The sequence below is a fragment of the Dysidea avara genome, chromosome 14 (genome assembly GCF_963678975.1).
Source record: "Dysidea avara chromosome 14, odDysAvar1.4, whole genome shotgun sequence".
Classification (NCBI taxonomy): Eukaryota; Metazoa; Porifera; class Demospongiae; order Dictyoceratida; family Dysideidae; genus Dysidea; species Dysidea avara.
Genome location: NC_089285.1, coordinates 7,482,031 through 7,495,818, shown reverse-complemented (window position 1 = coordinate 7,495,818; position 13,788 = coordinate 7,482,031). Strand labels below are relative to the sequence as shown.

Here is a 13,788-nt window from a genome sequence, read left to right as displayed (position 1 = left end):
CATTAGTTATGTTGCTATCTTTGTTGCTATGCTCTATTATCACAGGATGGGATTTGGCTCTTGTTCCATGAGCTGTAAGTTTGTCTGTATAAAACAAAGAACTGTAATTGTTACACTAAGCCACACTTGGATCACTTAGCTTTGCCGTAATTCCAGCAATTGGTTGGAGGACGCTTAGAAATACCCGAAACAAGTACACAAACTATGTGACTTCTCGTTTGGTTAACACTAAAAATCTTACAAGACAATTTGAGCTTAATTGCACTGAAATACTAGCTCATATATCATCCTATACACTTACCTTGGTTCTTCACTACCTTTAGCTAAGTTGGTATCGAAATAACCAGCCTTCACCAACTGAAAGGCAAGTCCGCAAAACTACGAGGAGTGTTTATTTGGAATGTACATGCTATATTGAGTCCACGAACGGAGCTTCTAATCCCATGTTATTAGTATAGTATCTATGGAAAAACCAATGGGCTGTCAAAGTTTCAGCCTTATCTGCTGAGTAGTTGTTGAGTTATACTGTAGCAATAGACAGCAGAAGTGCAAAACAATCGATTTGTACAGTGACTATACAGAAAAAAAATTACAGGTGCTCGTTTGATTGATCATAACTCATGAAGTAAACAAGCTATGGAGATGGGACTTGGCTCATTGTCTTCAGAATGAATTAGGGCATTCAGTGAAGTATGGTTTTTGCCCTAAATACACCCATACATTTAAGCAACAAGGCTGTTATGGTGACGTTTGCATAATAGTTTACTGCAACGTAAACAAAACACCCAAAACTTGTGTTTGCTTCATGGCACTGAAATAAACAAAGATATTTTTACTCACCATTAACAGGCAAATCTGTTGGTCACTTAGTTATCTCGATTCAAGCCTTGTTTCATTGTTTACTGAAGCGATTAAAACCTGCGTAAAATTATTTTTGTAGTATGCGTTTTTTTACCTAATGTAAAAACAGAATTATGCAAACTAGTCAGGTTTTCGCTCAGTGGGTCACATTTGTCTAATTAGTTTATTGTGTCTCATCTTTGTATTGTGTACTTAATAGCTAATAAACTCCCTTGCAGGGGGCCTTTGAAATCACCATCACACCAGTATATTAAACACTGTCATAGCTGCTTATTAATGTGGCAGAAAGGTAATGTTAGCTAGAGTTGTAAGCAAGTAGAAATACTGAAAAGGTCACCATGAAGCATTACATCGCCACTGACAATGACCAATTGAATGGTAGTTACTCCTTCAGTCATGCAAATGTGGGTTGCTGATGCTGATCTTTATTAATAAAAAAAAGAGGTATTTTAAAACAGTTCAGTAGATAAACATTACATATACAATATATGCTGTTGTCACACAAACAATTGTAACCCATTTATAATCCTACCAAATATTTAGTTCACTGTCATCACTTCAGCATTATCTTTGGTGACATTGCCTGCAGCCAACACAATACAAGAATTATCACCACTCATACGACTAATAACCACTGTGTCTTGATTTAGTAAGCAAAAAAGGTTCAGCAATCAGTAAGGTATGTAGTGTATAAAACTAAAAAACCCACAAACTTTCTCTATTGCTTGGCCACACTTGGATCATCCTTTCATCATATTTCTTTCCTCTGTCATATGTTCATCTCACAATGTGATGTTGGCTAGCACTGACATCCTACAGCTTTTCATTTTTGACCATGCTAGATGGTTAACTGAGGAGCATGTGTCAACAAAGTGTATGGTATTTAAAAGTGCAGATGTTACTGTTTGTCGCTGACATCATTGATCACTGTAGTAAAAATACACAGAGGCTGTACTTACATAATACAACATGTATACGAAGCATGATATGTGCTGGCTACAGTGATGTCTCACTCACTGGCCATACAAACACACCACTGAAACTATACCTCACAAGCTGCTTGTGACCATGCTAAAGCATTTATTTTGCTCTCGTTTTTCACTACACGTATTTGGGTATTTGTCAGATGTCCTGTATAAACAACAACAAAGTAGTATAAACTCCAGCCTAATCTGTGCATCGATGCTAATTGTGCAAGTGTGTGCTACAGTTTTAATGTCAGGATCTTCTGGCTGTATAGTACATGGTCAGTCCTAGAAATAAAAGTAGTGAAACAAGAGAGGTGACCTTGTTTCACTACTTTTTCTCTCATGCTGCGCTAAATACAATTTTTTGGGATTGTCCAGATGATTTTCCTGACATTTGCAGATATGTCAGGAACTTCAAAAATTTGTAAGGTAGTTAATGGGGGACAATTTGACAATGTATGAAAGCTAGGGGGTCTAGCCCCTAAAAAAATTTTTTTGAAAAGTCAGTTAGAGTGTGAAATTTGTGGCATTTCAGCCAAAAGGTTTATAAAAATATCACCATTAAAGTCATGATATCTGTCTTAACATCTGATCACTATATTATATTTCAATTTGTACATTCTGGTATACTGTATATTATGTACTAAGAATATAAAATTAATTGCAGGTACACACCACTGATGATAGCAGATGCATGTAACGTACTCCTGACGTGATAGTTAAAGTATCTGCTAAGTTTTCATGTGGCAATTGCAAATTTCTCTGTAAGATGTAAACTGGATATAATACTGTGTTATTTCCCTTGTATTTACGTATAGGTATAATGTCAGTTCACATAAAAGTTAAACATGTATATAATACATAGTTATACATCAATACTTGGTGTAATAATGTTAGATCACAGAAAAATGGCATCAGACTGAGATTCATAGTCAGAGAGAGTCACAGTAGTGGATATTGGTAAATCATGATTAGCTTTTTGCTAATCAGATCCTGAATTGTTTTCCTCCACCAGACCATCTGATATCCATTGTATCCATTCATCTAGTGAAAAATTTCCCTCACTTTATTATTAGACCAAAGCTATACAGCTGTTTTTGGATTCCGTTTAGACAGAACAGGTGCTTCAATGTTGATGAGAAGAAGTCTGTCCAACGTTTCCTCTTTCAACGGTCGCTTTTGACTGAGTGGTAGTAGTTGGGGAGTGCTGACTAACCATAGTAAAACCACTGGAAACTGAGATGAGATAATTTTTGCCACGATCTTATAAGTTTCTGTCTTTGTTAATAGGTCTGGTACCATGTTCATGGTTTTTGCAATCTGTATCAAAATTTGTAAACGTTTATTATCATTACAGTAACGAAAGCTAGTAAAATCCACGAAGAGATATTGCATGCAATAGCTGAACAGTAGCTACTATATAGTCTAAATATAACTGACTCCTAGGATGCTTGTTTCGAAGGCAACCAGTTTCATAAAATTGTTGGGTAGATAATCCTTGCTTCATTGCTGTTACTGGTAGAATCTGACTGACTTCAATATCTGGACTGGAACTGGGGAAAAAGACTTTGACTCCATAGTTAAATTGCATGTTGTGTGCACCTACTGGAGGTGTGAAATAGACTTTCCAAGGGATTTCCCCTAAATACATCACATGATGTTTGTCAATTGGAGGCGTACTTGTTTGTAGTCTGGCTCAACAATATGGTACAATGCTTAAAAGACTGTTGACCTTTCATGGGACCCTCCTTAGTTATGACCATGCTGAAATGCTTTCCATTGTAGCATGCATTTTTGGTTGCTTGCCTCCTGGTTTTATATTCATGCGGTTCACGTTTAAGGCATCATTGGCAAATGCAGTATGTTCTGAGCAATGATGGAAAAGCCAGAATACTTCATGATGTTCCGATGTATATTTTACTTTGGTTATTTCAATTGCATCAACCATTTGATGCAAAAAAATTATACTATTCCAATACCCTTCAAATTCTGCCCCAATTTTACACTTTTAAACTATGCACAAAAATCAAGTGCTGAGTTTGTACATACCCACTGACATATCCAGCAATGTTAATTTCCTTGCTGCCTTCTTTTTTTAAAATAGTAATCAGATTGAGTATTAATACTGCCAATATATAGTAGACCAGTTAGTTGCAAAAAAATGAGTGGTTGCCCTATTTGTGACTATGGTCCTAGTGTTCACCATCAGAGTCATTCACACACAGGGTGATTTTGAGGGTGACAACTAGCCCACCACAGTTAGTAGACTGAGAAATAGTAACAAACTACTCCCTACTCGCAATGAGCTGGGCAAGATTTCTTCAAAAGTCACTGCCATTGAACAAGGCTTGTCTGAACCAACTACTCTTGTCATTCAGGCATTTCTGGTGCTTGGCTTCAACTACCATACAGGTTACTCCATGACAGTTGTTGCTATTTAGTTTGCGTTTATTGTATCAAACTGTCACATGTGTCACTAACATAGTCCTGGGTATCAACTCTTGTAAAGGTCACTGAATTGTGTGACCTTGAGAGTTGATGTCTAGCTACCACTGACAATTCTAAAGTTGTGAAATGGGGCACATGCATGTATACCACACTGTACAACTGAGTAGTCAGCTGAAGTAGTTAGCTTTAGCTCCTTGTATTTTTCTCCGCTGTTTCTTCTTGTTGAACCCCCCACTCAGTGGTTTTGTTTCCACGAAATTTGAATATAATAGGTTTTTGACAGTGGCAGCAACTTTGGTACTGCTTTTTCTCTTGGCTATCTGGCCAACATTTGATGATGTGATTCTGTTTTGCCTCTCTGATTGCCATCTCTTACTGCGACCTTGTTCTGTTGTCCTCGTATTGATTTCATCTGTTGAGGCTTCCGTTACTTTTACCTGAGCATAGTAGTACTTAATCATTAGTTCATGTAAGTTTGAATTTGAGATGTCTGAGGGAACTTCTCTTGCATTTGACCCCTTGTTGTCATTTATGAGTAATCTAGACGGGCTTGTAATGAGTTGTCACCTTCTTTTCTTTTTTGCTTTCTTTTATATCTAGCATCATCTGTAGCTTTTTGTTTCCAATCATTGTAAACTTGTTTGGCTTTAGCAGCTGAGACAGACTTGAAACATTCATTTGCCTGAGATTGTGTCACCTTAGTCCAGCATGCTGGTCCCCCATTCTGGCCCTTCATTGACTCTCAGTGCAACACCAGCACTTCTTCCTTGCCAGGACCCACTTTAAGAATGATTAATCTGTTTACCACCATCGAATTTGCTGCGGATGTGCATGTAACCTTCTGCCAAATTAATTGTAAAATTTCCTAGATGAGTATCAAAGCAACATGTTGAATTTCCTATATATGTTTGTATCTTACCTATAAGCTGACTGGACTTTGCTGCTAGTCTACTAGCAATCTTTTGTATGTCACAGATCATCTGTTCATCAAGTGGTACAAAGTGCATTAACAGGATCAGCCTGGTCATCAGTAGTTGCATCCTCCCATGTTGCTGTTCTAGCACCACTGTATCCATGATGTCAATTTCTACATCCCACTCATCTGCTGGTGAGGTGTTGTGTATAATATCTTGAAGTGAGTCATCAGTGGTATCAGATGAGGTAGTAGAAGATACAGTGGTGTTCAAAGATGATAACATTGTATCCAAATGGATATGTACAATTTTACACTATTTACGTATATGTTAAAGCATAGCCACGAGTGCTATATGAAAAAACACGAGGTGTGTAGCCGAGTGCTTTATTTTTTCATATGGCACGAGCAAGGCTATGCTTTAAATGATTTATGGAACTTTCTAGTCATGTAGCTTCATCATACACTAGGACTCATAATTAACACACGTTGCACAAACTATTAGCAGCCTGAATGCACACAAAGTAGTTTAACAAAGTAACTCTTGCGTAGTTCACCATAGTTTGGCATGGAAGACGTTCATCGTGTATTTTGGCAGGTTTTGCTTGCAACCCACAATCAATTCTATTGTGAGTCACATGGCAAAACATTTCCATGATATCTCCAGGACTTGTCCGTTTACATTAACAAACGTAACAGCAACGTTACCTTCTTTCACCCATCATCGAAGCATTGTTTAGACTTCACTTTGTATCGTGCAGTATATCGCTGTATCATGATACACCAGAGGAATGCATCAATACGTCTACACACTGTATTGTTGCAACTCTAGTACTTATAAGGGTGTACTGTTCAATACAATGTTTCTTACATGACCTGTCAAAATGACAGACCAACATGCAACTTGGTCGGCCTTTGGTACATAATACAGCGTAACTTTCCTAAGCCATTAATCTTTTATTTACAATAATATCTAAAGAGCATACAACATATCCCAAATCGAGAAGCTGGAATATATGGGATATATCTGAATAAACAACCCGTTCAAACACCATTGCTAAAAAGGTATTAAGAACAGCAATTGGATGGTAAAAACATGGTCAGTAACTGTGCCCTTCTGCATGTAAACACGAGTAAAATTGTTGGCCTTGATAGGCAGGTGTATTATTGTGTAAATATCTTTTTTGGGGTATTTTATAGTTGGTCATTATAGAAAGGTAGCCAGGTGGCCACTAAGACAGGTTCCACTGTCTGTAGTAAGCAGTTTACATACACTATCTCTTTTAAAAGTTTATTTCGATTGGTCACGTCAGACCAAGTGATGGGTAATTGTGACTTTTGTGTTATTTTGACTTCTACTGTTTGTAGGAACTGGAAACACATGTGCTGCTTATAGGATACTATCAGCCTATTTCTTGTATGTCACAAAGTTATGTAAATACTATATATATATACTATTATTATTAAATAGTGTGCAGAACCTCTAAAGAGTGTGAGTGCACAACACAAATTACAATGATGCAGTGCATGGTGAGTGCAAAAACACAAAAGTGTGGTGTGTGATTACTTAAATACAATTACAGTGCATGATTATGTAGTGTAATCTTAAACTGTTGTAAGGAAGATTTATTAACTAATTCATGATCTAAGCTGTTCCAAAGTTGAATTGTTGATGGAAAAAATGAGTACAGATGGCTGTTTATTCTGGAGTAGGGTATATAGTTGATAGGTGAAATTGTGATGTCGTGTATTTGAGTTACTTGGGACGAGGTAATGGCTGGGAATAGATACTAAGTTATGAATTATTCTGTACATCATTGTCACTTTTAGGGTGGATCTTCTTGACTGTAAACTCTGCCATTCTAAATCATTTACACTTGTATGCCATGAATAGTCATTTTAATACTATGGTAATGCAATTCTACTCAATTATAGTTGCTTAAATAATCTATGATGAGTCAGACATCGTCTCAGTCATTTGCTCGGAAGTGGTCTCAATTATATTATGGCTAGATGAATGATGACTAATTATCAGCCTTTATGCATTTTAGATTAATTAATATTATTAATTAATCTAAAATGTATACCTGTCATCTTTGTGAATTGTACACCAAAGGCAAGCACGAAGATGCACCTTTCAAACCCATGATTGTGAGTAAAGCTTAAATATATGCAGATTTGGTTTTATCATTCACATTAATAGATACCTAGTACCTTATAATCAGCACAGAGAAAAAATTCAAGGGTGTATTTGTTACCTTCTTCTGTGGTAAAGAGTGGATTTTCTAAATACTGGTTAATATCATCGAACACATTTTTAAAACCCACAGACAGTTGCTCATGGGTCTCATCACCCTTGATAGCAGCAATTGTACATAAATCTATATGCATGAAAATTATTACAAGGAAGTGTAAGATAGCTATGTATCCATACCAGCTGGACTAAGGCTAAAATCATTCTTTCTCAAGAAAGCAAAAGATAAAAGGCAGTAGCTTGATGCCCTGCTAAACCTTGCACCATCCAAGCTAATCCTGATACGGACGTGTCGGGATTCATTTTTGTAATAATGTGGATACCTCATCACCTGTGCATTAAAAGTCATCATAAACATAACCAGTTATATTAACCACTCTAAATATTTATTTTGCATTGCATGTACTGTACCTCTTCTTCTAGCCTAATCTCTTCTTTATTTGTGGTATGGGAAGATCTGCCGATATTGCTTAATCTGCAAATGTTAGAAGTGTTGTACGTAGCTATACACTTAATAGCAATGTACGTATTTAGTTACCTTGTACACAGGTGGAAGCCCTTTCTCTAGCTGCCGAAGTCCATGATAGCACTCATACGAAACTCCATATGTGATCATTAAGCGTGCTATCATAGCAATTCGATCAGTGTCTGGTGCGGTGGTTTCATGGGAATCCCCCAACAGGTGTCGGTGTCTAGTAAGCATTCTGCAAAAGTACATAACAGTTATAAATGCATACATCCTTCATGTACATATTGTACAATAAAGTATACTATTGTGCATACCGGCATCTCTGTATATTAATGATAAGTGTTTATTGAATTGTAGTGACACCAACTCTAAACCAGTCAGAGGAAGATGCTGACAAAATTTCTGAAATTCATCGCATATCACTCCTGTTCTCCTTTCCTTCTGCCTTTCACCAAGCTCATCAAAGCTGAGACGGCCTGCATGGATGAAACAATTATAGATGCATATCATAGGTTATGGCAGTCTAGCTTAGTGTTACATAGTGTATCATCACCTTGCAGTTGTAAAGGAGCATTATTAACACTGGAACCTGGCATTAACATGTGCTGGCTTTGCTGTGTTTGGATGGCAGTTGTAATTTCTCCTTCATACAGAATCATTGTAGCTGCCTCCTTTGCTGTTGCGAAGGTTGCTTAGAAATCTACACAGATATATATCCATAGCTATATACATAATAATAATAGTTCATGCATGTGTTGTAGAAGGGCTAACATGCACTGCTCCCCATAAATAAAATCGTACAGCAGCTCACCTGTAGCTTTCTTTCCTCAACCTTTCTTCGATTGCAGCGACTTTAGTTGTACCACCAATCCTCTCATTTAGCATCTCCGTAAGACTGGGGATGTCAATACCCAATGCCTTACACAATTTTGCTTTCTCTTTCCAAAGCTGGTATAAATTATTTGGTATAAATTATTTGGTATTATCAGAGAACCAAGTGGTCTCTTCTTCTGCACGCTCTTCTTGTTGTAAATATTGCTGGAACTAGCATGAGTGAAGGTTACAATTATTCCTTGAAGTTGCTTTTCTAGTCTGTCGAGCTTTATCTGCTTCGCACTCAGCCTACCGTCACGTCAGTCACCTGAACACTGACAAGCAAGCTCAGGAGCGGAATTTTATACGCTTGATTCCCGCTCAGTGACATAATATTACTGCTTGAAGTTCCGTGCTTTATTATTTTGAAAAACCTGCCTTTTATATAGCTAAACGTTTCTTCTCTAGCTACACCCCAAGCTGGTGAATAATAAAAAACGGGATTCCATTAAAAATTGGAATGACTGTCGACGATCACGTGTATAGTAGTATCTCAAAGAAATGACGTATCTTGCAGCATTGCAAGGCTGCTATATATAAAGCAACAAGGCGAACAATGACACAGTTTCCATAGATAAATTATTGAGAGTCGCAATGACATCTGACAGGAGCACTAGAAGAACATTACGCCAACAGTGCAGCTTGAGACGGCTGAAAGATTTCGATCAGACAGTTGCTTTAGCTGAGGTAGGTATTAGCTATGGCATAGGATATTATCATGGCATAGGATATGAATGAATTTCTGTGCTTGTGGGAAGGCTATAGTCCTGAGGACGCGTCATGGATGCCATATGTAACAGAGGATGTTACACAGTGAGTATATACCTGTATACTATATGAGTGAAAACTTCATATACATGTGTTTTACTGCAGATCTTTTGAAGAACCACCACCACCCACCAGTAGGATTATTATGGATCATGTAGCTAAGTTTTGTAGGGTAATAAATAAATTACTAAGAATGGGCTCTAGTAAGGGGTTTATAGGTAGATTAGAGTTTAGACATGACATTTACAAGCACCTATTTAGAAATAATTTACAAGACAGATTTTGATGATAGATATTTTAAGGAAGGGTGGGACCAGTCATATAGAATTTTCATGCACAGCAGCAGGTATTTTGATAGTTTTTCCAATAGAAGTACAACTGTATATTGCCAATAGAAGTACAACTGTATATTGCATGGTTGGGTGTAGTCTGGCGTAGCCGACCCTTTAACGCCGCTCGCTTTTTGATGACTTTGGCGGCGCTCGCTGTAAAAGGGTCTGGTCGCATCCTTATACTGGAGTTGTGTTATTAACCATTGAATCTTTGTCTATTGCAACAACAGTACCACCTCTGTCTTTTAAACTAGTCATTGATAACATTGACATGACAGTTAAGACCCGATTCATGAGAGTGGAGAAATTTCAAAATCAGTCACTTCATTATGTCAATTCATATGGAGTGCAGAGTAGAATCAACCCTGCCAGATGTCCATCCAGACTCCTGTATGAACTGTCCTCAGGAGAATGCCAAGTTGCTGCTACCATCAGCTGAAGATGACAGATATCTATTCATCACTCATGTTGCTCGAATAGTTACGACCCATATGAAGTATTTCAAGTTTTCCTTTGATGACGTTGTGGAATGGCATGTGAAGCATCAGCACTACAAGGAAATGTCAATGAAGTCAAAAGTTGTAAGTTTACACTGTATGTAGCATACTCTTGTTGACCTAATGTATATATTTCAAAGGTACCCCTTGGAGTATTGTTGAAGAATGAAAACTGTAACAGTGACATGGTTGACATTCTTTCGCACTTTCATCAGTATGTCCCATCACTTGAAAGTATCCAATCTGTTCATGTGGATGGTGTTGAAGAAAGAATCTGTTTGTGCAGGAATTGTTGATAAACACATTTCTTTCCAGTACAATGGGACAACTGCATCAAATGTTGATCAGGTGGGTACTCTCCTTTAACTTGTGTGATTTGTTACAATGACAGTATTTTTTACTTTTGTGTACATGTGCAGGTATACGAGTACAGTAGACAGCTGTTAAGTGTTGGTTGCTTTTACTTGGAATTTGCCGATGCAATAAGAGAAGGTGATGGCGATCGAGTTCATCAGTGTTGGAAGTATCTCCTTCCATTGTTTAAAGGATCCAATCGGACTAATTACTCCATTGAAGCCCTCACCTTTCTCAACCGATGCGAATTCAAGTTGACCCCTAGACAGTCAGAAGAGCTCAAGTGGAGTCGATTTATCAATTGTCATGGCATACGGGGAAGAAATATCCCTTGTGGTTTGCACTTGGAACATATGAACCGGCTTTGCAAAGATGCTGTCCATGGCTTACAGGCCAACAAGACTGCTGTTTCAGTAGTCCGTGTTGGAAAATCATTGGGAAGACTTAGTGAGATCGTTGAAATGTACGATGATGGCAATGATATTCAGGCACCATCAGGATCCCATCGCATACCAGCTGCCAATAAGGATCGAGACTTGATACTGAGAGAACTGCTTATATTACCAGTAACGTATTTTCTTCTGGTGCACCGAGACGTCATGCCTCATTTCCACGTCCTAGAGTATGGATGAAATCATTTGACAATGATACTTTGATTACATGGATGACAAGTCACATGGATTAATAAAAATAATTTTAAAGTTAAAGTAATTACAGTGTATCCTGTCTTAACGGCCCCTCTATATAGAAAGGCCACCTCTCTAAATAAGTCAATTTTAAATTCCCCAACTGAGAATTTATACACTAATCCACCTGTCTAAAGCAGCCACCTGCTTACTAAGGCCAAGAAATTTTGGCCCCAAGTGACTGGCTTAGATAGGTTCCACAGGAAGAGCGGTCCACCGGTCTGATGTTTGGAAATAAACAAATTAATTGGGATTAATTAATCATGAATACATCTATTTGTGAAGAAAAAAATCTGTACAAAAATTGGTAACATTTGTACAAACATCACAGCATTGTTCAACTGGATGAAATTCAAAATTCTCAAAATTCTCAAATAATTGCTTTCTCTGGTAAGTTTTAGTATTAGTCACATACTCAACCATAGATTTCTCCATCTTGCCGTGGCTGGTAGGCTTGTCAACAAGCAAAGCCAGTGCTGGCAAACCATCACGTCCAGCCCTCCCAGTTTCCTGGATGTACGATTCCAAATCATGAGGAGCTCCAAAGTGCATGACTTGCCGGACACTTGGACAATCAATGCCCATACCAAATGCAATCGTGGCTATCAAAATGCGAGGGGTCTCCAATTTGGTAAATTGCATTATTATTGTTTCTTTAATGCTGGGATCAGTGCAACTGGTGTACATGTCTACTAGTCTAAACCTCGGTAAATCAGGGGTTCCAATTGGAAAGACAAACTTTTCCTTCAACGACTCCTTGAAATATGTATACAAAGTAGCACAATCTTCCATACGTCTGCAATAGATTATGGTTTTGGGGACATGTACATTGTCATTGGCAACTGCTTGGATTGCAGGTGAAAACGTCAGCTCGATGGAAACATAATCCTTCACTGCATATATTATGTTAGGTTTCTCAGGTGAAATTGAGACCACCACCTCATTATTCAGACCTATAATTGCAGCAACTTCCCTCCGGAGTTTTGTAGTGGCAGTAGCCGTCAGGGCCATCACATTTACCCTCTCAGGAATCAAGCTTCGAATCTCGCCGATACGAGAAATCAATTTTCGAAATGTTTCTCCCCTGTAAGGCCAATTCATTACAATTGAACTTGTATGCCATTACAGATTACATACCACTTTTTGCAAGTATGTGCCTCATCTATGACAAGTGCTTGAAGACGAGATGAGTATACCTCTGATGTCAACATCTCTCTCCATTGCTTACGCATAAACTGAAATTTTCCTGCTGCTAAATCATCTTCATCATCAATGCCCAAGACTCCTGCTTCTAGTCCCCTGGCCTTTAAATTAGCTACCTAAGTTACGACCAGTACAATAGATGAATGGGTTCTGGTGAACGCGTCAAATACTAAAGGTAGACAGGCAAAGCAAAGGGATTTGCCAAATCCGGTTGGTAAAATTGCAAACACGTCTCTGCCACTTAGAAAAGCCATGATGACTTTCAGTTGTTCATCCTTCAACTGTATATAACCTAGTTTCTGAGTACACTCCGTAATCAGTCGTTCTGCTTTCTCTTTATCAAAACTCAGCGAAGACACGGCCATTCTTCTCTACGTCACGCGCCAAATATGCAATGAATTAATAATGCTGCGATTTGATTGGTGCTGCAACTATTGTTGCAGCTCGCACAACTCAAGTATACGGATGCGACCAGACCCTTTTACAGCAAGCGCTGCCAAAGTCATCAAAAAGCGAGCGGCATTAAAGGGTCGGCTACGCCAGACTAGGTTGGGTGGTGGACGGTTTTATTTTCATAATGGAGAATTTTATAAGAAGTGTCCAGTGGAGATGATGAAAATAACTATCACAAAACGAAACAACACCATAGACATACCGTTAAAACAGAGAAAACTGAAACATAAAAGTACGCAAGCACATGCATCGTAAACAGAAAGCACACACCACACACAGAAACTTTATATAGTCTATTATACACTAACTTATTATTTCTTGAGTAAAGTTGAATACATGTAGTCAAAATATTGTTAAGCATACGTTTGTGGACACTTACTAATTGTTATTCAGATATATTACTTTTACTCAGTTTGCTATTGTATTGCTCAAAGTGTTGAGACAATCATTTTAAATTAAAATCAATATTCTTTATTTACATTTAAACGTGTCTTACCAATTATTGCCTGTACCAGCCAACTTATAGTTATACTATAAGTAGGAAAATGTTATTGATCACAGCATTTAACTATATGTATAACCTGATATCACCATACAATAATGCATGTAACATTTTGTGCTGCAGCTTTCATGTCTAAAGAAGTATCTGCATTGTATGTAGCTTGTCATTCAGTAAAAACTAGTGTATTAAGGAGACCCTTTGGAAAAT

General features: G+C 37.8%; 2 protein-coding genes across 5 annotated transcripts in view; one reads left to right on the top strand and one right to left on the bottom strand.

Annotated features, from left to right (window-relative positions):
• The window catches only part of LOC136244382 (ATP-dependent DNA helicase RecQ-like), a 71,927-nt gene that overhangs the window by 36,020 nt on the left and 22,119 nt on the right, over positions 1–13,788 (bottom strand). The window contains exons 1-9 of one of the 4 annotated variants that reach the window (XM_066035955.1): positions 8,725–9,937; positions 8,467–8,613; positions 8,228–8,389; positions 7,983–8,148; positions 7,625–7,919; positions 7,449–7,571; positions 5,197–5,406; positions 1,910–1,992; positions 1,394–1,788 (exon numbers count right to left, since the gene is read on the bottom strand). In XM_066035955.1, the coding sequence (XP_065892027.1) occupies positions 1,786–1,788; positions 1,910–1,992; positions 5,197–5,406; positions 7,449–7,571; positions 7,625–7,802 (597 nt within the window). In that variant the 5' untranslated portion in view covers positions 7,803–7,919; positions 7,983–8,148; positions 8,228–8,389; positions 8,467–8,613; positions 8,725–9,937 and the 3' untranslated portion in view covers positions 1,394–1,785. The other 3 variants (XR_010695190.1, XR_010695191.1, XM_066035954.1) reach the window with 3 other exon arrangements.
• LOC136244010 (uncharacterized) lies at positions 10,084–11,369 on the top strand. The gene is made up of 3 exons (XM_066035539.1): positions 10,084–10,467; positions 10,524–10,731; positions 10,803–11,369. Exons 2-3 carry the CDS (start codon positions 10,549–10,551, stop codon positions 11,367–11,369), a joined length of 750 nt encoding a protein of 249 aa, XP_065891611.1. The 5' UTR covers positions 10,084–10,467; positions 10,524–10,548.

What these genes read in the sequence shown, in the direction of transcription:
- LOC136244010 (XM_066035539.1), top strand. Translation starts at nt 10,549, where the DNA reads ATGAAAACTGTAACAGTGACATGGTTGACATTCTTTCGCACTTTCATC. An exon ending in CTGCATCAAATGTTGATCAG is followed by an intron (nt 10,732 to 10,802) that starts GTGGGTACTCTC and finishes GTACATGTGCAG; the next exon opens with GTATACGAGTACAGTAGACA.